This window comes from Eulemur rufifrons, chromosome 2 (assembly GCF_041146395.1).
Source record: "Eulemur rufifrons isolate Redbay chromosome 2, OSU_ERuf_1, whole genome shotgun sequence".
Lineage (NCBI taxonomy): Eukaryota > Metazoa > Chordata > Mammalia > Primates > Lemuridae > Eulemur > Eulemur rufifrons.
This window is the reverse complement of record NC_090984.1, coordinates 94,899,314-94,927,105: the sequence shown is the minus strand read 5'-3', so window position 1 is coordinate 94,927,105 and position 27,792 is coordinate 94,899,314. Positions and strand designations below refer to the sequence as shown.

The 27,792-nt window shown below is 34.8% G+C and overlaps 1 protein-coding gene across 12 annotated transcripts in view; it reads right to left on the bottom strand.

Annotated features, from left to right (window-relative positions):
• The window catches only part of GPHN (gephyrin), a 540,339-nt gene that overhangs the window by 82,975 nt on the left and 429,572 nt on the right, over positions 1-27,792 (bottom strand). For all 12 annotated transcript variants that reach the window (XM_069487828.1, XM_069487899.1, XM_069487867.1 and 9 more), the window contains one exon: positions 5,375-5,467. In XM_069487828.1, coding sequence (XP_069343929.1) covers positions 5,375-5,467 — 93 coding nt within the window. The remainder of the gene's footprint in view (positions 1-5,374; positions 5,468-27,792) is intronic.

The following is a 27,792-nucleotide window of genomic DNA, read 5'->3' as shown; positions in this document are numbered from 1 at the left end:
GTCGTATATGTGGCCCATTGTTGACTGAAACATCGTTCTGTGGTACATGACTATATTTATTTTAAAATATCTATTAAAGGAGACAGGTTTTTTAAAAAGTTGTCATTTTTCAAGATGAATGCTACAAGCTTGAGTGGGAGGGAGCAGAAGTAGAGGCATGATGGCACATGAACCTAAAGCTTGGAAAGAAATGAAGTAAACCACAGTATGCCACTAGAAAAGATGGATGGATTCCAAGGATTTCTGTAAGGACTTAGATGCCAAGGATTTGTGTAAAAACTTAGAATCTTTTGTCCCCCCCCAATTCTGACATAGCTGCTAATGAGTTTTCTTTTCTGCTTTGTAACTGTAGAATTTAATTTGAAGAAAGTGATAAAAGCAATATAAACCAAACCCTAACAGCAAATGCATTACGTAACCAATTCATACTGCTTAATGCTAAAGCCTGAAACTGTTCCCTCTTCTTCCTTCTTTTGTTAATGTCTAGAAAACACTTTTAGTCTTATTCTATTTATTTGAAGATTTTTGGTTATATCATTTGATATAAAATTGATACCACTATATAACTATTCATTGTAGCAATGTATACAATGATCATCCCCAAGCCGTTTGCCATAGAATTATCCTTTATTTTCCTTTTCCAGCCATATGTGATCTCTCCTTAAGCCTCTTGAAACACCACATAGCTATTCATTTATTCTTGATAATAAAGAGTCTCATCATTTCCATGTTAAGGCTGAATAAACTGAGGCCTTTACTCATGGCATAACTTTCTGAGATCCCAGGAAATATTTTTGACAAAGTTTGAATAAAGCAGGGGGAATAATAATTTGTATACTCTGCTTATGGAACTACGACTGGATGATAGGTGGAAGGCAATACTATTTATGTGTATACTAAAATTAAGATTAGGAGAGGTTGGGGACGGAAAGGTGACAAGGCTAGAATAAGAGGATCAATATTTGCTGCAATTATACTACGGATTTAAATTAGGTAAATTGTTTGGAATTTCAAATATTCTCACTTTTCTTATGGAAAGCAGGGAGTTGAGCATAGGATAGATAAGTAAGAAGGCATTTTGTATTCTTTACCAAATTGTCTTCCAGGGGAAAATGCCCATTAATTGTTAGTACTGGGAAAGGAAGTATTATTTCCTTAAACTTTTTGGAATTAAATAAAATTAATTATTCCAAATCATCTACATACTTACATGAATAATACTCCTATATCATGAGGCTCTCTTCTTCATCAAAAGTATCCTATACTAGAGGGCAATCATAGGCTTTCAAATGAGTTGGAGAACCAGCTATAGCCAAAGAGGATTTAAATGGACTCAGCAGAAACTCTGAAACATTAATATCATTGAAATAATATGAATTAGTTCTAAATCAAAATGGCTGTGGACTATCTATATTGAATTTTAGTGTAATGTAACCCACTGAAAGTGGGTTAAACCCACAAAATGTTAACAGTGGCCAACGAGTGAGATAACGGGTAATTTTAAAATGTTCTTTTTGATTTTCGGTATTTTCAGTCAGAATGTAAAAAAGAAAAACACTTAAAAATTCACTTTACCCAAATGGCAAGGATTTCTCTGAATATATCCTTTTAGAACTGTATGTTACCCATTGTTCTCAAAATAATTCCTGGCTTGTTCACAATACTACCTTTTCCTAAATGATTCCAAAACAAGTTCTAAACGGATAAGCCTTTCAAATTGAACTTTTTCAAGAGAGCTGAATTTGAGATTCTGGGATATTTTTGCCTTTATAAATATCTAAGAAGAAATTGTTAGATAATGGGACCACATCTATACAGGAGGGTGTGGATGCATCAAGAGGAGGATGATTAGCTTAATCAGTGTGAAGGTTGAAATAAAATTCAAAAACATGAAGAATAAAAATATTGTATTGATTCTAATTGTTAATATGCCACTTTCATTTTCTATTCTCTACTTTTATCTTTCAAATTCACTCCCTTCTGAATGCAGATTTAGGTTTATTAGGTTATAGGTCTTTCTATTATTTATATCATCCTCATTTGATTCCTGCCTTCTTTAGATTTTATTCTATTGTTTTAAGCTGTTTCTACTTATTTCTTATTTTCTTAGTCATTTTATTACTGTCTTGATTTTTCAACCCACATACCTTAAAGCAAGTGATCTTCCAACTGGTTTGGAGTTTTATCCCACATGTTTCTGAAGGATACTGGCTAATGCTTAGTGATCCAGAGCAAGTTAGCAACCTCTTTACACCTAGAGGGTTAGCAATGCTCACGAGTGCCACTGGTTATTACTGGAAAGCCTAAGGCAAAGGCAGAGGAGAAGAAAAAAGGGAGAATAAAGGGAGTGGGGAGTAAAGGAAGACAAGGTAGAGAGAAGGAGGTACTTGAAGTAGGGTGTGGTAGAGAGCCACAACAACTGCCTCAAGGATATTCTTTATGAAAATACTGCCTGGGGTGGTATTATAACACAGAAGAGAGGAATGAATGCATTTACCTTCAAAGAAATGAAAATCTCCTTAATTACTGAATATGATAAAGAGGACTTTGGGATTCATAGAGTTTATCTTGAATTACAGAAAAAGTTGAGGAGGTGTAAACTGACAAATTCATCATGGTTATAAGACCATGTGTCTTTGTCTACTAAAGACACTAGTCATTCCTACTTTGAAATTTAACCATATCCGCAATGGTTATCTGTTATGTGTTATGTCTCTGTTATACGTTACATATCTTAGAGAACTAGTAACACTTTGCAAGAAAGAAATAATGTGAATCAGCTGCATGGTAGATAATCTCTTGGACTTTTCATTAATATAATATGAGATGCCATTTTAGATTTTTTTGATGAAATACTAAAAATAACATCATTCTAAAATGAAAAAATAAATAAGATACCAAATGGTAAATTTACATAACTTTTTTTGACAGATTGTACAGTAGCAGAAAGGCTCTTTTATGGTACATGTAGGCTAATTGCTCTTTTTTGGCAACAAGAAAAGCTAACAACAACAGTTTCTTTTCATTGAGCTGCTGTTACCTCATGTAAAAATCACAGAACATTTGGTGTGGGAGTAATTCTGCCTCAAATTCCCTCTACTTTATATTACCAAGAATATAAAAAAACAATAGACTTCCTTGTCCTTGGTATTTCATCTGCTGTAGTTGTTTGCTCTACTTTGGAAGTAAGAATTCTTTGTCATTTTATAGTAATCATAGGCTACAAATTATAACGATCAAAACAGAATTTACTTTTTAGATGGGTGATAAGAAACAAGAAGAGCCAATGAGGCCATCAGAAAAATAAAATAATTTTCTTTCTGGACAATATTTATTCAAATAACATTGTAGAAGGAATCAATTTGGGAGAAAAAACCATAGGAGCCAGTGGGGATTGCTATTTATGTTTTAGCTTTGCCAATTTCAGAAGAACTCTAGTCTAGTGATATCAAGCTGAAGGAGGTAAATGCAAGAAGTCTTGCCAAGAAAGAATACACTAATGGAAATTAAAACATAAGACCAATCTCTCCATCATTTTATTTACACAGAATATGAAGAGTAACAATTCAGATAAATGTTATCCATTTTCTGAAATGGTCTAAGAAAAATGTTTATAATAATAATAATAGTTACTATCAATAAACATTAAAAAAAACAATTATTGAGTGTTTTTTCTGTGTGTGTGTGTGTGTGTGTGTGTGTGTGCCAGGTACTTTACTAAGGCTTTCTACGGTCTCATTTAATTCTCACAACAGTCTGTTGGGGTGAGTGTTGTTAAAATTATTGCAATTTTACATATGAGAAAACTGAGGCTCAAAAATTTAAGTGAATTGCTCAAAGTTACACAGATGGAACTGGTACTAGAACCCACATCACTTGAACTTTGCTCAAAGCCCATGGCCTTAATGATTTGCTATACTGTCTTCAACATAAAAAGATATGGTTAAGAGACGGTGATGGAACATGGCGGAGATCAATGAATGTATTTAATTATAAGAAAAAGGAAATTACAGGCTTAATATCTCTTATCCAAACGCTTGAGACCAGAAGTGTTTTGGATTTTGAACTTTTTTGGATTTTAGAATATTTGCATACATAATGAGATATCTTAGGGATAGGGCCCAAGTCTAAACACAAAATTTGTTTCTGTTTTATACACACTCTATATACATAGCCTGAAGGTAATTTTATATAATATTTTAAATAATTTTGTACATGAACCAAGGTTTTGACTGTTTTGGCTGTGACTTATTACACAAGGTCAGGTGTGAAGTTTTCCACTTGTGGCATCATGTCAGTGCTCAAAACGTTTCAGATTGGAGAATTTTGCATTCCATATTTTTGGATTAGGGAAGCTTAACCTATATTTTAATGGCTAGATGTAGTTAAAAAATGCAAAAACAAAACCAAGTAAGAGACTTCATAACTGACCATTAAAAAGAAATTTGCATTCCTAATGCTCTGATAAGCTGAAAACTGTTTTTTAAGTATTTCTTCAAAGATGTCAGCCCTGAGTTAATAACCAATGACGTTAATAACAATGTATTGTGGTTTGCAAATCACTAAGAGAGTAGATTTTAAATCTTCTCAGCACAAAAAATGATAAATATGTGAGGTAATACATATGTTAATTAGCTCAACTAAACAATTCCACAATGTATACATATTTCAAAACATCTTATTGTACATATCAAAACAAAAACAATAACAGCTACTAGCAATTCAGTTGAATTTTCATTCTGGGCTCTTAGATTGGACTTTAGGCAGGCTAATGCTATTTATCATTTGCTTTTAAGCTTTATGTAATCTCAGACATCTTTGAGGGATTGAGCTGCTGGTACTATCTGGGGCTCCAGAACTTTGAAATATGGCACCTTTCAGTGATTTGGAGAGTTCCTTCGTGCTTGCTTTTCTTGAAACCCTTTATTGATGTTTGAGCTTAAAACAGGAGAACAGACTGCCTCACTTTATCCCTGTGATGGGAATCTGTTCTTTTTTCTGGGACCACATAGATATTTTCAACTAGAAAACATTTGGAAAACTTCCAGACCACCCCTGTCTGCTGTCTGGCATATATAGTGCCAAAAGAATTAAAAAAAATAAAAAACCCTAGTACAGTGTTTTTATTTAATTCCTACAAATTTATTTGTAAGTAAGAATTTTCATGTACCTATAGTACTTTAATTGAAAAGTTTTCATCAAGTTTGTGCCAGAAAATATAAAGGTGTAGATTAACACAGTTATCTGTGAATGAAGTTATTCTCACAACCATGGGGAAACAGATGTAACAGTTGCTGGGTGCCTGGGCTGAGCCAAAAATCTGAAAAAAAGACAATGTGAGACTGATGATACTCAAGAAAACCAAAATATTTACCTCGGACAGCATAACCATCTTTTACTGATGCTGGGAAGGGGGGTAGGTTGTCTTTTGCATATACATCTTGAGCAAGGACTCTCCCCATTCCATCTGAAGGAAGAGAAGAGAAGGAAAATGTAAATATTGGGAGCAATGGGGTGAGCAGGCAGTCATAAACAAGATGGGTACGAGTGCTTGTCTGACACAGCGTGTAAATGGCCTCAGTCAGACCTCCTGATATTTGTGCCAAGGAATAGGAGACAGAAAGAGATGCATCCTGGTGCTTGAAATAAAAGATTATATTCAGCAAATTCACAGTAAAGCTTGCAGAGATTATTTGAATATGAGTTGCTATATAGTCATTAAAGATGTGTTCAGTTGATGTTTTACTAATCCTTTAAAAATTCAAGTATAATTTTCTTTAAAAGGAAAGCCAAATCTTAAACATGTTCACATTCATTGACCCAGTAGTTTCACTTCTAGAAATGTACCCTAGGAAAACGGATAAAATCTTTACGTACTCATTTATTTCAGAGTTGATTACATTAGTAAAAAAGGGGAAAGAAACCAAAAGATCAATAATATTAATATAAGATATTTAAATAAACAATGATCTATGCTTAGGATAAAATATTATGCAGGCTAAAGTAATACTTCTGAAGATATTCAACAACATAGGAAAATTCTTTGATATATATTTTAAAAACATGCAAATTTGCACATGCAGTGTATAATCTTAACTATGTTAAGATGTGTACATATCAATAGAAAAGATGGAAAGAATACAGACAAAAATATAAAGTATTTGTGACTTCAGAATGTTAGATTGGTTTATGATTTTTATTTCATTAGCTATACTTTTCTGAATATTTCCAAGCTTTCTACAATGAGCACATCATTTCTATTTTATCAAGTTTTTTTTTTTTTTCATAAAGAGAAACGTAAAAAACAGGAAGGACCTTCCCAATCATTCCACAGGACTCCTAGCTTTTGATTTTGGGTTCATTAACTTAAAAGATTTAGTGACTATAAGAGCACCGGTAACCTTTTGTGTGAAGTCAGTATTCAAACTATTCTGGACGACAAGCACTTTTGGCTCAGGAATTTGAATTAGTGTTAGCAAGGATAATAGTTTCAAGAATCATGACCAATTCCTTAAATCCTCTAGTCAGAACCTATCTTTATTATTAATTTTAAAAAAGGAAAAGAAAATAGGAGGTAAAAAAGAGAAGAGGAGGAAGGAAAAAATCAAGCCAATAAGTAATACAGGACTTGATTTATATAAGGTATTTGCATAATTTAGAAAATTACATTGTTTCCAGAGCTGGAGAAGTGAGTCTGTATTTTTGGGCTTTGACCTACTTAGCCACTGATTTCTAGATCCTAGGACCTAAAAGTAAGCACAGATTTCTATTTTTTTAAATTAATACATACATACATAACATATCCTGCCTCAGGTTTATTCGTACAAATTGTATAGGAGGACCCCAGCCCCATACAGGTAGTGGTCATTCTGTCCTTATGCTGGCAGACAGAGGCCTCTACTCTGGGCACCTCTGGGAGCCTGAGCTACAGCTGAAGCCATGGACTGGGCCTTGGTTTGATTCTTAGCCTTTGGCCAGCAGAGCCTGAGACCCTTGGCAATGCGTGCCCAAGCATACTTCCCAAGCTTGGGGTGGTCAATGCAGGCAAGTTGACTGAGCTTGCAGCTTATGCCCTTTGAGATCTTGGGCTTAACCTCCTTGGGCTTTACGAGGGCCTTGATAGCTTCGACGCGTGCACTCAATAGCCTTGGTGTCGTTGGCCTGCATCTTCTTTAGGCCCTTCTTGTTGTGATTCTTGGAAAAGTGCTTGTTCCTCAGGAACTTGGGGTCCACTCCCTTAAGAGATTCATATCTTTGTGATCGGGGTTTCTTGATGCCATATCTGTGCCACTTTTGGGACTGGTTGTGTGTGGTGTGGTTCTTGGACTTGGTCATATCTATACCATAATCTGTGGCTGTCAAAGAGCACCCAGAGAGATTTTTAATTTTGTACTGGGATCCATAGCTATAGTGATACTCAACCTTTCCTTTTGACACCTGAATTTGAAGGGAGAACTTAGCAGATTCTAGCTTCAGACACTCCTAGGAGGTTGAAGTTATTTTGGAGCTATCCTGGAGCTTTGCACCATGCTTTGGGACCAGAGGGTCTGGTTTGTATATACACATATAACATTAACTCACAAATGAACCTGAGGTATAAGGTATATAAGGTAGTCACTGGTAGGGAGGCCCATAGTACCCGGGATCATAATAAACCCCCCTAGGATGGCTCCTTATCTGGAATTAATCTGGCCTGGGGTGGCAGATCAAATATAAGCTCTACACCAGCTCAGGTCATAAAAGAATGACTTTGCTGGGATGTCGAATAGTTCACTAACTGTGATTAACAATCAAAGATCACACAAGGGATGAGTTTTTCTGGCAGCTGGCCCCATTAATCTAATAAATGTTTATTAACAGTTTATTAATATAAATTACTAAATAAAATCACACATGTCATTTAATCCAACAAAATCTAATAAGGTATTATTATGTTCATTTCACAGACGACAAAAAGAGAGGTTTAAACAGTGTAAGTCACTTAACTTAAGGACATATATTTCATAGGTGGCTAAGATAGGATTGAAAATTTAGATCTTAGAACTTTTAAGTCGTACCACTACAGCAACAACTACTGCTACTCATGTTCCTTGTACCTGCTGCTCTTCCTTTCCCTTACACTTAAAAAAGTTACAAGGCAGTTCCTCAAACAATTAAACTTATAATTATCATATGAACCAGCAATTCCACTTATGGGTATATATCCAAAAGGATTGAAAGTAGAGACTTGAACACATATTTATATACCCATGTTCATAGCAGCATTATTCATAGTAATCAATGATGGAAGCAACCCAAGTATCCATTAACAGATGAATGAATAAGGAAAATGTGGTATATACATACAGAAATATCATTTGGCCTTGAAAAGCAAGGAAATTCTGATATATATTACAACATGGACAATCTCTGAAGACATTATGCCAAGTGAAATAAGCTAGTGACAAAAGGATAAACATTGTATGATTCCACTTATATGAGGTGCCCAGTGTAGTCAAAATCATAGAGACAGAAAGTAGAATGGTGATGGCCAGGGGTTGAGGGGAGGAAGGAATGGGGAGTTAGTGTTTAATGTGTACAGAGTTTCACTTTGGGAAGACCAAAAAGTTCTGGAGATGGATGGTGGTGATGGTTATAGAACAATGTGAATGTACTTTGTGCCATGAATTGTACACTTAAAAATGGTTAAAATGGTAAGTTTTATGTTACATAAATGTTATCACCACAAAAACCAACAAAAAAATCTACAAAGAACTGTTGGCCACAAGTATCAATAGTTAGCACAGTCATTTTCCCATCCTAAGTCCTCGTCAGTGGCAAGAAAGAAAGATACTCAGCATGGCTCTCTTTATTCTTATATTCTAAGAAGACAAGGGCTTCAGTCTTATTAATAGGTGCTAAGTTTGAAAGACTGTTGATACAGACAGCTGTAGATTTCATAATGGCTTAATATGTAAATGAATGATTTAATGCAATGCATTGAGGACAGGAATAATGACTATCTTCTGCTTTTGCAAGATTTGGATACATGGAAGTATTAGGTTGGTGCAAAAGTAATTGTGGTTTTAGCCATTGTTGAAATTTGCCATTTGATATTGGAATACATTCTTAAATAAATGTGGCTATGTTATATATCATTTTAATGTACATTTCTTCCTTATTTTTGCTAATGACTTATTACTTGCTGTTTACTGTATATTTATTTTAGACTATGGAAATGATGTTAGAAAGCAAATTTGAGCAATTTTCTTCTTATTTGAATTCAAAATGGGTTGTGAAGCAGCAAAAACAACTTGCAACATCAACAACACATTTGGCTCAGGAACTGCTAACAAATGTACAGTGCAGTGACAGTTCAAGAAGTTTTGCAAAGGAGTTGAGAGCCTTGAAGATGAGGAGTGCAGGAGCCAGCCATGGGAAGTTGACAATGACCACTTGAGAGCAATCATAAAGCTGATCCTCTTAAAACTACATGAGAAGTCGCCAAAGAACTCAATGTTGACCATTCTATGGTTGTTTGGCATTTGAAGCAAATTGGAAAGGTGAAAAAGTCCAATAAGTGGGTGCCTCATAAGCTGATTGAAATAAAAAAAATCGTTGTTTTGAGGTGTCATCTTCTCTTATTGTATGCAACAGCAATGAACCGTTTCTTGATTGCATTGTGACGTGTGAGGAAAAGCGGATTTTATACGACAACTGGCAATGACCAGCTCAGTGGTTGGACCAAGAAGAAGCTCCAAAGCACTTCCCAAAGCCAAATTTGCACCAAAATAAAGGTCATGGTCACTGTTTGGTGGTCTGCTGCTGGTCTGCTCCACTACAGCTTCCTGAATCCCGGCGAAACCATGGCACCTGAGAAGTATGCTCAGCAAATTGATGAGACGCACTGAAAACTGCAATGCCTGCAGCTGGCATTGGTCAATAGAAAGGACCCAATTCTTCTCCACAACAACACCTGACCACACGTCGCACAACCAAGACTTCAAAAGTTGAAGGAATTGGGCAACGAAGTTTTGCCTCATCTGCCATATTCACTTGATCTCTGGCCAACCGACCACCACTTCTTCAAGCATCTCAACAACTTTTTACAGGGAAAACGCTTCTACAACCAGCAGGATATAGAAAATGCTTTCCAGGTGTTTGTCGAATCCCATGGATTTTTAATCAGGGATTTAAACAGGAATAAACAAACTTATTTCTCACTGGCAAAAATGTGTTGATTGTAATGGTTCCTATTTTGATTAATGAAGATGTGTTTGAGACTAGTTATAATGATTTAAAATCATGGTCCGAAACCACAATTACTTTTGCACCAACCTAATACAAGGAAGTTGACTAAGGTCTCACTGACAGTCAATTTAAATAAAAGAATATCAGGTCACTTGATTTCTGTCTTTAATGCTTCAGTTATTCATACATCTTATTGTGCAATTCCATTCTGGAGAGTTTGCATGGTATGAGATCTATTAAAAAATCTGATAACATTTGACTCTGGAAAGTAAAACCTTTGTTCTGGTAGTTGACAATAATATTTATCCCCCATCCTAACATACACAAAAACACTAAAAAAAATAGCCCTCAAGTTTTTGAGGAGGCTCAAATAATAACTTTGGGTTGAGAAAAATATATGTATGGCAAGGAATAATGGAGCTATTTAAATGCTACAACCCATCCAAACTGCATTAGGCTACAAAATAATAAACATGCCCTATTATAAGAATTCTGCAACGCTAGTTTAAGACTCATCTTGCACAATGTGGGAAACGTTTATACTGAGATTGAGCTTCATTTCTGACAAATGTCCAGTTTCTGATACAAAGTATGATTCGTTACATCTTACTGGGCTTGTTCAAGTCTCTGTGTCTTTGCAGATAGTGTTCCCTTGGACAGGAAGGCTTTTATTCTTTCCCCCTTTCTCCTCCTGATACGTCTATGGATCATTCAAGGTTCAGCTCAGATGTCATCTCTTTGGTCTTCTGTGTCTTACCAAGTTAAATTAGTTCTTCGACTAATTCACTCATCCATTCATCAAACACTGGAAACCTACTATATGTTAGACACTGGGGACAAAAATACCAGCAAGACCTGGCAGATGTTCTCAAGGAATTCACATGTACAGTGCATGTGAGATGGGGAAGACGGACAAATAAAGAGATGGCTACAAGATAGTATGATGAAGGTAGTGGCAGACAAATGATACAGGATGATATGAGAGACATAGAGAAAATCACCTAGCCAATAATTTGTGAAACATCTAGAAAATCTTCGTATATGAGATAACACCCTGAGCTGAGATTAAAGGATAACTCAAAACCAGGTAGGAGAGGGGGGCATTTTAGACAAATGAAACAGGATCAAGAGAGTTTAAACTCAGTCTGGTAAAAATGGGAATCCAATGAGGGATTTTTTTTTTTTTTGAGACAGGTTCTTACTCTGTCACCTTGAACTCCTGGGCTCAAGTGGTCCTCCTGTGTCAGCCTCCCGAGTAGCTGGGACTATGGGCATTTACCACTAGACCTGGCTAATTAAATTTTTTTTTTTTTTGTAGAGATGATGTTTTGCTATGTAGCCCAGGCTGGTCTCAAACTCCTGGCTTCAAGTGATCCTCCTGCCTCAGCCTCCCAAAATGCTGGCATTATAGGTGTTAGCCACCGTGCCCAGACAATGAAGGACTTTTAAGCAGAATAAATGACGTCAAGTTAACTTACCAGCAGAATTTAATTCTCTTTAAAGATAATAAGATTTGTATTTTAGGAATTTCCCTGGTGACAAGATAGACAATGGTTTGGAGGGACTGCATTTATTCTTACTATTCTTGTTACTTTTGTATCCATCTGTTATTGACACTTTTCACATTGTATTGTGGTTGTTTGTGAAACTATCATGACTTCTCCATCAGGCTGTGAATTCCTTGTTGTCATAGCATATATCACTCATCTTTGTAATCCTAGTACCAAGCACAGTGTTTGGTATGTAAAATGCACTAAGTAAATATTTGTTGAATGACTAAGTCATGAATGAGTACATTAATGATTATGACTAAGAAGAAAATATCAGGTAAGTAGAGAAAAAGATCATATGATCAAACCAGCTTCAATCAAAAAGGATATAAAATAGAGAATATCCTGTTAACCCCTAATCTCAATACTCCCCATCTGGACTTCTCTCCTCTAGCAAAGTCATTTTTTTGTATAATGCTTGCTCATCTCCATGTTTATGGTTATGACTTCCCTAAACCTGGATTATTATATACCTTTTTGTTGCCAGTATATGTCCATTATCTATTTGAAGACTTCATTCAAGATAGTAAATTCCCTTTGATTACTGGCACTCTACATGCTACTCAGGTATATGTTTTTATCAACTATATATTCAATTTGTATATATAAGTTAGCAACTATTTGCAAAATTGATGTGTAAGAGGTCTCAAGTTGGTGTGTGTGGTTTGTTAAGCTTCTGAAGAAAGGGAATTGTATTTTTTATTTCCTTCGTGTCTAATCAAAGCAATAGATATAGATCATACTTACAGTGCCTTTTACTAGCTTGGACTTTCAGAGGAGCCCTTACTTTTATTTAAATTCAGTTATTAAAAGGCAAGGAGAAACTCAAAAGAAGTGAAAACATGTCCACACAAAAATGTGTACATGAATATTTATAGCAGCATTTTTCATAATAGCTATAATATGGAAATAACTCAAATGTCCATCAACTGATACATGGACAAACTGCGGTATATCCATACAATGGAACACTACGTAGCCATAAGAAGGAATGAGAGGTCGGGCGCAGTGGCTCACACCTGTAATCCTAGCACTCTGGGAGGCCGAGATGGGCAGATCGCTTGAGCTCAGGAGTTATGGACCAGCCTGAGCAAGAGCGAGACCCTGGCTCTACGAAAGAAATTAGTGGGACAACTAAAAATATACAGAAAAATTAGCCGGGCATGGTGGCATATGCCTATAATCCCAGCTAAGGCACTAGGATCGCTTCAGTCCAAGAGTTTGAGGTTGCTGTGAGCTGACACCACGGCACTCTAACCAGGGCAACAGAGTGAGACTCTGTCTAAAAAAAAAAAAAAAAAAAAAAAAAGAAGAATGAATGAGATACCTTGGAAAACTACAAAAAATTGCTGAAAGAAATTAGAGACAAATAAATGTAGTCTTGCATTTGGAAAACTTAATATTGTCGATGTCCATACTACTCAAAGCAATCTATAGATTCAGTATAATCCCTATCAGAATCTCAATGACTTTTTTTATAGAAATAGAAAAACTCATCCTAAAATTCATATGGCATTTCAAAGGACTCCAAATAGCCAAAACAATTTTGAAAAAGAACAAAGTTGGAAGACTCACACTTCCTAATTTCAAAATATATTACAAAGCTACAGTAATCAAAGCAGTACGGTATTGGTATAAACAGACATATAGACCAATGGAATAGAAAAGAGAGCCCAGAAATAAACTCTTGCATATATGGTCAAATGATCTACGGCGAGGATACCAAAACCACTCAGTAGGGAAAGGACAGTCTCTTTTCAACAAGTACTGTTGGGAAAACTGGATGCCCACATGCAAAAGAACAAAGTTGGACTCTTACATTACACCATACATAAAAATTAGCTCAAAATGGATTAAAGCCCTAAACATATGACATAAAGCTATAAAACTTTATAAGAAAACAGGAAAAAGAGTTCATGACATTCAACTTGGCAATGATTTATTGGATATGACACCAAAACCACAGGTTACTAAAGCAAAAATAGACAAATGGGACTACATCAAATTTAAACATTTTATGCATTGAAGAACAAAATCAACAGAGTGAAAAGGCAACCCATGGAATGTGAGAAAATAATTGTAACTCATATATCTGATAAGGTGTTAACATCTAGAATATATACAGAGCTCTTATAACTCACAACAAAGAAATCAAATAACATGATTAAAAAATGGGCAAAAAACACTTGTATAGACATTTCTCCAAAGATGATAAAAAATAGTCAATAAGAATATGAAATGTTCAACATTAATAATCATCAGAGAAATGTAAATCAAAAACACAGTGAGATATCACCTCACACCCATTAGGATGGCTACCGTCAAAAAAAAAAAAAAGATTTTGTTGAGAATGAGGAGAAATTGAAACCCTTGTGCACTGTTAATAAAATGGTATAACCACTATGGAAAATACTATGGCATTTCCTCAAAAAATTAAAAATATAATTACCCTATAATCCAGAAATCCAACTTCTGGGTATATATTCAAAAGAATTGAAACCAGAATCTTGAAAAGATATTTGCACACCCATATTCAAAGAAGTAATATTCATAATAGCCAAGAGGTAGAAGTAAATCGAATGTCCATTAAAGGATAAATGGATAAGCAACTAAAGTAGTCAAATGGTGGTTACCAGGTGCTAGAGGGAGAGACAAAAGGGGAATTGTTTAATGTGTATGGAGTTTTGGATTTGCAAGATGAAAAAGTTCTGAAGATCTGTTTCACAACAATTTGAATATGCTGAATACCACTGAAATTAAAAATGATTAATATGGTAAACTTTGTGTTGTGTTTTTTACCACAATAATTTAAAAAAAGGAATGAAGTACTGATATATGCTACAACATGGATGAACCTTGGAAACATTATGCTAAGTGTAAGAAGCTAGTTACAAAAAACCATATATGATCCAAATTACATGAAATGTCCTGAATAGGCAAATCTATAGAAATAGAAAGTAGACTAGTAGTTATTTAGGGTTGAATGGGGGATGAGGGGATAAGAGGATGATAGCTGAAATAGACATTCTTTCTATTAGAATAGAAAGAATTGCTAATAGAGATTCTTTCTGAGGTGATGAAAATGTTCTAAAATGTGGTGATGGTTGCATGTATCTGTGAATATACTAAAAACACTGAACTGTACACTTTAAATGAGTGAAGTGTATAGTATATGAATTATATCTTAATAAAGCTTTTTTAATGGCAAGGATAACAGTTTTTAAAGAATATTTCTCTGATCTCAATATATAACTATTTAGTAAAGTTATATTTGTAGAACACATTTACCATCTGGTCTTTACAGAGCTTCCTCAAATGTGAAAGAAAATTAAAACATTTCATCTGGAAAGAAGTAACTGCTTCATACTTAGTTAAGATTATTAATATAAATTTAGCAAAACACATAACTGGCCAGCTTTTTATTCTGAACTCATGTTACTGTATGGGGTGGCTATCTTTAAGGTAAATTAGATTCCTAATGATTTAGTCCTGCTTTTGGAGTTAATATCAAGTTAACTTATGAGCAAAAGTTAAGTTTCTTCAAAGAGAAAAGCATGCATTACCTCAAGTTTTGGTCTAAAAGCCTAAGGGAAGGGAAAAAATCTGGAGAGAAACAGAAATATGCAATTGAGTGAAAAACGGCAAGAGCTCCCACTTGGCAGCAGATACAAACCAAACCAAACCAAACCAAACCTGAAGGAACAAATGTCAGATACACCTCTCCTACACAAGCAACTATACCCATATCACTCAGCGGAGTTTAGGACTAAACAATTGGATAGCTCTTCTAACGAGTCAGTATTAGATTTCACTCAATGTCTGACCAGATGATCCATTTGGGAATGTAAAGAATACACAGGAGTGCTGCAAATTACTTCACCACATGGGACTGTGTCTCTTTCATACATATAGATACTTACATAGATGTTAAACCATTGCTTCCCTTTGCCCATAGATGGAGCCTAAGCATTAGTGTTGAATAAACTTTAGGTGCGTGATTTTAGAAAGGAATCGTAAGCCTTCAAATGTAAATAGGAACCAGGCAGCAGTAACTTCTCACCTGAATATTATGACTGTTTTGAGTTTAGCATTTGTAGAGAAACAACAGTGAGTAGCTGAAGCAGGGGGAGCCAAAGAACTTACTGAAACGTAATTTCATAAAAACATGAGCAAAATTTCCTTTTGCCAGTTGCCCCATTCCAATGAGAGCCCGTTTATAATAATCAAAAGATGGCTTCCCCAATATGTAATCAATATAACTAATATACTTGCTTAGGAACATTTGATGGTGGGAGTTTACAACTCTTCATAGACTGCAATGAGCATTTCATTTTGCTGAAGGTTAGGCTGTGTGCCAAGAAGCTATAGTCCTGCTTTCAGAGTCTGAGTAGTTATGTCCACTCTGTGCTACTTTCCTCCACACACGGAATTCCATTAGTTCTGTAAAATAATGTTTTCAATTTGATGAAGATGAAGGCCATACAAAAAATATACATATTTCTGGATTTTGTACAGAGTCAGAAATCTTCAAGGCAAGGCTATCTATAACTGGAGACACTTGGCCATTTATACAATTAAGAGCTCTCAAGAGGTTGATAAGAAGCAAGGAGTAGAAAATACTGGCTGATATATTGTTTTTTGTGGCATGCTTTCTTGTACTGTAAGAAAACAGTAGGAGCGTGGTGAATCAAAAGGGGTAGTCTTTTAATGTTGTCAGCAGGACATTCATAAAATTTATCTTCCCAGGTGATAACGGTGATTAACAAATTCCCTATTAACTGGAGTGCTAGCATTTTAAAACTGAGATGACTGTCCTACAAAAAAAGAGTTTTTATTGATTGAAATGGCTGACGATGGACATACACACAAGGAAAATCAAAACAGGTAACTATTCCTAAAGTTAAGTATGACTTGTGTGCATTAAGCTCAAGCATATTCTCTAAAGGGTAAAAGTTATATTAATTTGTTTTGGCACTTATTCTGGCCCAGATAATGTAGATGCTCCTCAACTTACAATGGGGTTACATCCCAATAAACCCATTATAAATTGAAAATATCATAAGTTGAAAATGAATTTGATACACCTAACCTACTGAACATCATAGCTTAGCCTGGCTTACCTTAAATGTGCCAAGAACACTTACATTAGCCTACAGGTAGGCAGAATCATCTAACACAAAGCCCATCTAAAAATAGCTCAGCAAAAGATCAAAATTCAAAATTTGAAGTATGTTGAAATTGTGACAGTTTCACATCATCGAAAAGTCAAAAACTGTAAGTCAAACCATCCTAAGTCAGGGATTGTCTGTACTCTGTTCTTGCTGTCTAAATTGTTAGGAGAGCTGAGTAGCTTTTGGATGTAAGAGCACAAAGCATCCTAATTTCTCAAAGTCACTTATCCAAATAATTCCATAGTTATAAAGTTCCTTGTATAGTTAGCACTAAGAAGGCTTTTGAGGAAGTAAACAGAGAGCTCTGAGTTTGATGATCTGGGAAATTGATTCCTTATCTTCACTTTGGCTAAGCTACTATCATTTGTATGAATTGGGAGTAGAGGAAGAGTGTGGTAGGTAACAGAATGTTGAAAGGGAAAGATACTACCCAAGACTTCCTAACATAAAACCTTGACATAAGTCCATCTGCTGCTATTGACTGTAAGTTCCTCAAAAGTTTACTTATGTCCATTGTGACAGCTCTGATACTGCAACATTTACAAACCACCATTATACCTAATCTTTGTGAGAAGTTACTGAAAGGTCTTTTTCACCTAATAGCTATTCACTGTGCTCACCAAAATAGTTGAAAAGGCAGTCTTGACGCACGTACCTACTCTGGCCGAATGACCATTGGTAGGAACAATACTAGCTAAGGCCAAGTATCAAGGGGGCCACTAGGAAAGGGGAAGCATGTACAGAATTGAGTGTCTACATCATCATCATTTTTTAAAAAAACCTTTATAATGAAGTATAAAGATATCTTGGAGATATTGTGGGTTTAGTTCAAGACCACTGCCATAAAGTGAATATCTCAATAAGGTGACTCAGACAAATATTTTGGTTTCCTGGTACATAAAAAAGTTATGTTTATACCATTCTCTAGTCTATTAAGCACACAACAGCATTATGTCTAAAAAGAACAACATACAAACCTTAATTAAAAAATACTTTATTATTAAAAAATACTTTAGCTTAAAAAATGCTAATGATCATCTGAGTCTTCAGTGTGTCATAACCTTTTCGGTGGTGGAGAGTTTTGCCTCCATGTTGGTGGCTGCTGACTAATCAGGGTGCTGGTTATTGAAGGCTGGGGTGGCTGTGGCAATTTCTTAAAATAAGACAACAATGAAGTCTGACACATTGATTGATGCTTTCTTTCAAAAGAGATTTCTCTGTAGCATGCGATGCTGTTTGATGGCATTTAACCTACAGAACGTCTTTCAAAATTGAAGTTAATTCTCTGCTTTATCAACTACATTTATGTAATATTCTAAATTATTTGTTGCCATTTCAAAATTGTTCACAATGTCTTCACCAGAAGTAGATTCTATCTCAAGAAACCCCATTTTTTGCTCATCCATAAGACACATCTGCGAGAGTTTTATTATAAGATTACAGCAATTCAGTTATATCTTTATGCTCCCCTTTTAATTCTGATTCTCTTGCTATTTCCACCACATCTGCAGTTACTTTCTTCACCGAGGCCTTGAACCCCTCAAAGTTATCCAGGAGGGTTGGAATCAATTTCTTCCAAATGCCTGTTAATGTTGATATTTTGCCCTCCTCCCATGAATCATAAATATTCTGAATAGGATCAAGAATAGTGAATCTTTTCCAAAAGGTTTTCAATTGACTTTGCCTGGATCCATCAGAGGAATAGCTATCTAAGGCAGCTATTGCTTTACAAAATGTATTTCTTAAATAATAATACTTGAAAGTCAAAAGTACTTCTTGATCTATGGGCTGCATAATAGATGTTGTGTGAGCAGGTATGAAAACAACATTAATCTCTTGTACATCTCCACTAGAGCTCTTAGATGATCAGGTGCATTGTCAATGAGCAATAATACTCTGAAAGGAATCTTTTTCTAAGCAGTAGGTCTCAAGAGTGGGCTTAAAATATTCAGTAAACCATGAATATAAACAGATGTGCTGTCATCTAGGCTTTGTTCTTCCATTTATAGAGCATAGGCAGCGTAGATTTAGCATAATTCTTAGGAGAGTAGGATTTTTGGAATGGAAAATGAGCATTAGCTTCAACTTAAAGTTACCCAGTTGTATTAGCCCCTAACAAGAGAGTCAGCCTGTCCTTTGAAGCTAGGTATTACCTTCTCCTCTCTAGCTATGAAAGTGTGAGATGCCATCTTCTTCTAAAATATAAGGCTGTTTTGTCTACATTGAAAATCTGTTATTTAGTGCAGCCACCTTTATCAATGATTTTAGCTAGATCTTCAGGATAACTTGCTGCAGTTTCTACATTAGCACTTGCTGCTTCACCTTGCACTTCTGTTAAGGAAACAGCTTCTTTCCTTAAATCTAATGAAGCAACCTCTGCTAGCTTCAAACTCTTTTTCTGTAGCTTCCTTACCTCTCTCAGCTATCAAAGAATTAAAGAGAATTAGGGTCCTTGCTCTGGATTAGGCTTTGGCGTAAGGGAATGTTGTGGCTTGTTTGATTTCTATTCAGACCAAAGTTTGTCTGTATCAGCAATAAGGCTGTTTCACTTTCTTACCATTCTTGTGCACTGGAGTAGCACTTTGAATTTCTTTCAAGAACTTTTCCTTTGCATTCACAACTTGGCTGTTTGACACAAGAGGCCTAGTTTTCAGCCTACCTCCCTAAGCTTAATCATCTTGAGGTTTTGATTTAAAATGAGAGATCTGCAGCTCTTCCTTTCACTTTAACACTTAGAGGCTATTAATTGGCTTATTAATTGGCTTAATTTTAATATTGTTGTGTCTCGGGGAATAGGGAGGCCTGAGGAGAGGAAAAGAAATGGGGGAATGGTAGGTTGATGAAGAAGTCAGAACACACATACATTTATCAGTTAAGTTTCCTGTTTTATATTAGTACAGTTCGTGGTGCCCCCAAAACAATAACAAGAGTAACATAAAGATCACTGATCACAGGTCAACATAACAGATAAAATCATAATGAAACACTCTGAAATACTACGAGAATTACCAAAATGAGATGCAGGGACATGAAGTGAGCACATGCTCTTGGAAAAACCATGCTGACAGACTTGCTTGACACAGGGTTGCCCCATACCTTCAATTTGTAAAAAAAACAGTATCTGTGAAGTGCAATAAAATGAGATATGCCCGTATAACATACTTAAAGAAAGTTTCATGGTTTCTTATCAGACACTAAAATAAATATTTAACATGGTGGATGCCTTCAAGTCTATGCCAATATAATTTAGTCCCCATGCCTTTGTTTGAAAGACTAACTAGACAAAATTTTGGTGCATCATGGGTCATAGTTACGTATTACAGAATTTACATATGTGTAAACTGAGACAGACTGAATGGTTTATGGGTTAACATCTCCTTTGGTGAAAACCAATACATTAATTAATCTGTAGTTAATCCAGAAATCATGTTTATGGAATAGTACAGTGAAATTCCTATTCTGATAAAATGCATAGCTTGTTCAAAGTGCAACTGTGTTGTGCATTTGTGTTTTTCCATCTAAGGATGCTCATTATTGGCCAATGTAATGAGTAAGGGAAAGCATTACTGTTCTTATGTCATAGAACATAAAACAAGCTTTATGCAAGATTATAGAATTTGGAATAAATACAAATATTTGATTACTAGAAATGATTTAGCAATATAAAAAGATGAAAGTGAATTGGTAATGAATTAGTTCTTAAGTTGGGTTAGAGTTTTATTGTGCTTATTTTATTGTCACAATTTACATCTGTATTACATATATTCATTTGTATGCATAAAATATTAAGTTTTAAAAATAACTGTAACTATAAAAAGCATTCAACCTAATTAAAATGAAAGATGTATTTTTTAGGGGAAATAATAATTTTTAAAACTATCTAAACTGTCCTTGATGTCACAAAAATGCTTCAATTGAGAGCAAGTATTTGTCCTTATCATTACTTAATGTTGGAAACCTTGCCATACCTGGGTCAAAAGAGTAGGGTTTCACTGATAAATCGGTGGCACTTATGTTCCAGGGGTGAATTTGTTGGTCAGGATTTGATGCAAAACAAAGAAATGTTCATTCTATAGTTTGAATAATTTAAAATCTCTCAGTCATTGTACTATAATAAACTGCCAAATGCTCCATAGGAAAAAAATATTTTCTTCCTATAGGTTGCAATTTTGAACCATGTATCTTAGTATTCTAAAAGTAATTCTTAACTTTTCCAACATTGATTGGTCCTATATTATGATATTACTGTGGTTATTAATAAAAAAGAAAACAAGGTCAATATATCAGAAATATTTTATAAAAAGAAAACAATGTATGAGGAAACAGAGCTCCTAGATGGGATGAAAGAAGAAATACATAACAGTATACCAATTATGACATTGATTTTGAACAAATACTGGTGGCTTATTTTCATTTTGTTAAAATCAAAGTAAGGAAATTAGTAAGGAATTATAGTCACAGGTTTCCACTAGTCTCGCCAAATCATTCAGGTTTATATCCAATATATTGAATAAATTCTGTTGTTGGAAAAATCAAGTTAAAATTTTAAATGGTATTGCAAATTGATTCCATTCTTATACACTTTCAGACACATTATGAGTGTTGTTGATTACAATAGAATCCTTTTGTCTCTGATTTTCTTCTTAGGCTTTTGTTTCACAATTAAATAAAAGAAAGATTTTGTTTCCCTGGCACTTAGCCCATGCTGCTTGGGGTGAGCTAACAGCCTGCCAGGAGTTGAAAAGTCTTTACTAGAGAAAACAGTCAAAAAGGTAACTACTGCAGCACTGTATGCCCTAATGGGAAAGTTAATCAATTTTCACTTAAAAAGCTATTACTAAGTTTTCATTTCTAGTAAATGTTTTGCTGGTACTGGCAAATGCTTTACTGCCACTTAAGTTTGTCCCTTTTCACTTTCATTAATTTCCATAATTCTACCAATACAACATTTAGAATGGAGAGGGATGAGTTATCATTTCTAAAAACCTGACACATTTCTCAGAAATTTTTGTATTTGCAGGAATACAGTATTTTGATGCTATTCTTTCTTAGAAAATTTCTATTTTCTTTCCATTTTAGCTGAAAAACTTTTTCCACTACTTACATTCTGAATCCTAACTTAATCCTATTAATACAGACTATGGCACTGCAAAATAGATGCTGAATTAAAAAATTCCTAACTAAACTATACCAAATAAGACATGTATATTGAAAATGTGGAAACATAATAAGGTACCCCAAAATAATGGAAAAACTAAGAATCATATCTAAAGAGTGTACCTTCTTGTTTTCTTTTTGAGACAGAGTCTTGATCTGTTGACCTGGGTAGAGTGCAGTGGTGTCATCATAGCTCACTGAAACCTCAAACTCCTGGGCTCAAGTGATCCTCCTGACTCACCCTTCCAAGTAGCTGGGACTACAGGTGCATACCACCATGCCTGCTAATTTATTTCTATTTTTTTATAGAGGTCTTGCTCTTGCTCAGGCTGGTCTCAAACTCCTGACCTCAAGTGATCCTCCCATCTCGGCCTCCCAGGGTGCTAGGATTAGTAGGCACGAGCCATCGCACCCAGCCCGTACCTTGTTTTGATCACAGATATAGTCAACAAAAACAATGTAAAATAACTTAGAAAATCCTACTGAAAAATTAATTCTCTTTTACTTTTTTGATTAAATATGAATTATTTTCTATCAGAATTGCTTAAAGTGCAATACATTTATAATATGCTTTAATTTTTAATGATAGAATAAATATATAAGTAAATATATAATGGTATGATAGAAAGAAGTGTGTAAGATTAGTCTACCTGGTTGTGACATAGAGCAATTAGGCAAAGGTTATAGGCCTGATTCCTATATGAGTAAGTAATTTTACTCAATTGCATAACTATGAAAAGAACTCCTCCACACAAAGGGGCTGAATGGTAAAGGCATATATGTGGTACCCACCATAATGGCGGAAAAAAGCACCTGAAAGTACATATACAGGGGGCTGATTGGTAATATAATTTTTGGATATGATCCAAAAATCATGATTAGTTATAGGTTGTGATTATGTATACATACATACATGTCATTAAAATTATATAGAGGCATTGAGATGTTTTTTTGAAGAATGAAGAAAGAAGTGTAAAGGTAATGATGTAATAAGATATTGAAACAGAAAAATACAATAAGATGTACATTTTTTAAATTTCAAAATATTAAAGGAGTACAAATTTTTTGTTACATGAATACATTGTATAATGCTGAAGTCTGGGCTTTGAGTGTGCCTGACACCAGAATAGTGTTCATTGTACCTGAGTGTGTATTTTAGAGGTGTAATAAAGTTCATGGACTGAAGAGTCTAAAGAGATAAGAATACCTGAAGGGAATTATGAATGAGTGTAAGTGGCCACATTCACAGAAAAATGAAAAAATCTACAGCAAATGCCAACACAGACCAATATCCTTTTACAAGTAGTTGGGATCATTCTAGGTGAAGAACTTACTAGACTGGCAGTAGAAATGGGAGTCAGTAATTTGGATAATAAAAATGTATGCTTTCACTTAAGATATTTGAATAAATATTTCAACTCTTTGCTTCAATTATGTAACACTCAATCAGAGATAAGCAGATAAACAATGAAAAATGCTCCTTAACTAAATTTTCTAATGAGACAGACATATTCCTGAATGATCTGGGTGGATGGAATTTAAATTTGATTATATCAAAATATGTACAGGATCTAGAGATTGTTGATGTGAACCAACAAATGGAGCTGAGCCAAGGAATTCTAGCTTTGACTCTGTAATATACAAGTGCTTATCGAGAATGTAGGGAAGAGAAACAGTTATTAAATTCTAAATACAGCAGCTTAGTGAAAGCTAGATTATTTATAAATATTATATCCTTTAATAGTATCCTACAATAGCCCTATATTGGGTAGACATTATTTTCATTTTACAAAGAAGGGAGATAAGACTCAGAAAGGTTATCTAGCTTGTCCAGGGTTGCTTAGCTAGTAAAAGGTAGAGCAAGGTAAAGAGTGTCTGGTGGCAAAGTTCCTTCCAATATCCCTTAATTCCTTTTTCCTTATTCTTGGATAGTACCTAAACCATCAGGAAGAGTTAATGAACTCACAGCATGACTTGTGAACCACCTTGGTGAGGACTTCTCATTGCTTAGAATCAGGAGCTTCTGAATTTCTTCTGGGGGGTAGGGAATCTCAGCTTAAGATAACTGCCTATCTTTAGGCAGCTAATTAGCTAGAAATTAGACAGGAACATATGCTTCTATGCTATGGTCAATATTCTAAAAAGAGATCCTTCTCTGCTCCAAAATGAGTTCCTACAGTAAAGCTTAAAGATTCCTTGATTAGAACTGCTGAAGTGGAAAAACAAAGAACCCAGCAAAGATCCTGAAGTCTTTCATCATGTAATCCTAAGAGAGCTTAGAGTCTATAATTGAAAATAAAATTCCCAAGATAGCAAAATTCCTTCTATTGAAAGCTCATAGTTTTTCCACTGTTACCTGAAAAAGATTGGGAATTTCAGGGAATGGTGCCAAAATATTTTAATCTGCCTTCTAGTGGCTGGTACTATACCAAGTATGAAGTTGTACTTTATTCATGTCATGCATTTTACAAGTAAAGAAAATGAATCATAAATGGCAGGCTTACAAATATTATCATCTATTGTTATGCTAGGTATACCTATCCCAAGAAACCAAAGGAAAGCTATTTATCTCAGTGGAGAACTTTCTTCTTAAAAGCCTTGCTTGCAAAAAGGAGCTGAAAATAGTAGATATGCTAAAGGACAGACCAGAGACAATAGAAAATTCACTAGTAGTCAAACAGATAAACAAACAGAAAACACTTTAAACATGCATACACATCTAGGCACTTGTAGAGATGCAGTGTGCTATAGTGAAATGAACCCAGACTGGGAGTTAACGATCCTGGGTTCTAGTTGCTTTAATAATAACTGTATGTCTAACTTTAAGAACATTATTATACCTCTTTGGTCCTAGGTTCCCTTGTCTTTAAAGTAAGAGAGACTACTTGATGTCCAAGTTACCCTCTTCTATTATATTCTAAATATTTCATGTATTATACTCGGAAATTCCCTCATAGAGTTCTCTATGTCTATGACTTTCACAACAATCACTTTTAGCATTTCTGTACATGTTATATCCTTAGTTTCCTGGGATTATTATTGAATCTTCTCAGACATACAAAAATCATTAGAGATATTGAGATATCACAGCTCCAAACTGGTTCACAGATTCAGTGGTTCTGGACTCCCCTCAAAAAACATTGGCTTTCCTCTAGGGGTTTCTGTAATTGAAGAGTATTTGCAGAGGCAAAATATTTAGAATTTCAGAGAACTGTGAAGGCCTCTCAGTGCCCCCTAAATACTTTTCCTACTCAGTGATTAACAAATGAAATTAAATAGTTTAGAGGTATATCTAGCTGAAATGAAAGTGAACTACAAAGATTTGCTCATTAAAATGAAAATATACTTGGTAAAGATAACACTTTAAAGTGTGGTGACAATGAACTTCTTATCCTTTTTCTAGGGAAAATTCTCTTCCCTTCAGCAAAAGGATTACAGGCCTTGTTTAACTTATGACAATTCAATTTATGGTGATTCACACTCAGAGTGCTCTGCTTTTTTATATGCACATTATTTATTAGGGTATTTACTAAAGATAGTGAACAAATATGTCAGTCAGTTCTATCATAAAACATATGAACAAGATGCTGTGGGAACATAAAGGAAGGGTTGTTAGCCCAGCTACGGAAAGGCAGAGGTAGACATCAGGAAAAACTTCAAGGAGGATAACGGACAAAGGAAAGTAAGCCTGCAAAAGAGCTAATAAGGGAGACAAGAGCCACATTATTTACCTATCTCTTCTGCACTGGACTATGAGATCCATGGGGAAGAAGTCTTATTTTATTTATTTATTTTTAATTTATTTTAATTTATTTATTTATTTTTGAGACAAGAGTCTTGCTTTCTGTTGCTCAGGCTAGAGTGCAGTGGTGTCATCATAGCTCATTGCAACCTCAAACTCCTGGGCTCAAGCAATCCTCCTGCCTCAGCCTCCCAAGTAGCTGGGCCTATAGGCATGTGCCACCATGCCTCGCTGATTTTTCTATTTTTTGTAGAGACAGGGTCTTGCTTTTGTTCAGGCTGGTCTTGAACCTCTGGCCTCAAGCAATCCTCCCACCTTGGCCTCCCAAAATGCTAGGATTACAGGTGCGAGCCACAACGCCTGGCCCAGAAGTCTTATTTTTATTCATTTTTGTCTATACAGGACTTGACATAGTACCTGAGATTTAGCTGATGTTTAATAAATATTTGTTGTACAAGCTCAATTATGTTTTTACATATGATGTTTTTTAAACCCCTAACGAAAGTGCTGAGGAGGTCTAATGATACTACTCTTTTGCAAAAAAATTGAGTGTGATCCAAATAAAAGGTTGAATGTAAACCTCATTATTATTTTTCATCATCATGGGTGGAAACACTTGACAAAAAGTTAACCATCCATGAAGAGTTTACTCACTTATGAGTGACAACTGATTTGATGAACAAATGAAGTGTAAACAAGCATATGAAGGGAAAAGAGAATACATCTGATAGCATTTTTTTTTTTCTAGTGGAAAAAATGAAATGGTCATTTCAAACTACTTTTTTTTCTAAAAGAACTAGAATTTCTGTCTACATTTTTTTAAAAGAACTAGAATTTCTGTCTAAATTTCTGTCTAAATGGAATACACAGATTGTTCTAAGGACTGGTGTTAAGGAAAATGCCTTTGAAATAATACAAGACAAGGGATGGTTAATTTATATCAATAATAGGTACAGTATTACTAATCCTTTGTGACAACTCAAGTTTACATTCATAGTTTCTGAAAATTTCTTGGTTGGTTGATATCAATACATATCTCAATAATCTGCATTTAATAATAAAGAAAACTTTCATTAAAATTGATTTCTGAAATCATATAGTTAATTCCTGACTAATTTCCCACTGTAGTGAGTTTCCTAGTACTTATTTCCTTTAATGAGTAAAACAAAATCAAAAGGTTTAATGTAATTTTATATCTATCCATCTATCTATATATATCTATATATATGTATCTAAAGAATGTGAATCCAAGGTGCAGGATAAGTGCAAACTATATAAAAATAATTTCTAAGTTGGGTCAGAGACCAAAGAGCTAAAATCTGACATCTAAAATTTCACTAATTGTAGGTCTTTTAACACAACTTGTTATGTCAGCTACTATTTTAAAAAATATTTTAATGCTGAAAGAAGAGCACTATCATGTAGTAAAAAGAAGAATGTAAGTCTTGAGACCTTACTCCTCTTCCTTTTCTGCCATTCTGAGTCTTAGTTTCCTCGCAGAAAAATTAGGGTGTTTGTATAAATGCTCTCAATGTTTATTACAGTTTGAATACTTTATGATTCTATGAATGAAGTTCTTTATTTATAAAATTAATCCTTTTGTTTTATTTCTTTTTGCATAACAGAAACAATTAAGAAACTATATTTTATTCAGATTGCACTAAATACAACTTTTTTTGGTGTTCTCTTTAAAAGGCTGGTCTTCTGTGACTGGATGCCTAAATATAACTCTTGCGCTGAATTTTTAGAATGGAAGTTGTTCCCCTGTGCAAGGATGACACGCAAATTCATGAAGCATTCCACATTTTTTCTCCACCTCCCAAAAAAGAAATGGAAGTGATTGATTAAAAACAAACTACTGGGGCACACTATATATCCATTGTCTCCGTAGAAGCTGCTCTCAAGACTAAGAACAGAAAACGAGAAGACAGGTGAAGCAGAA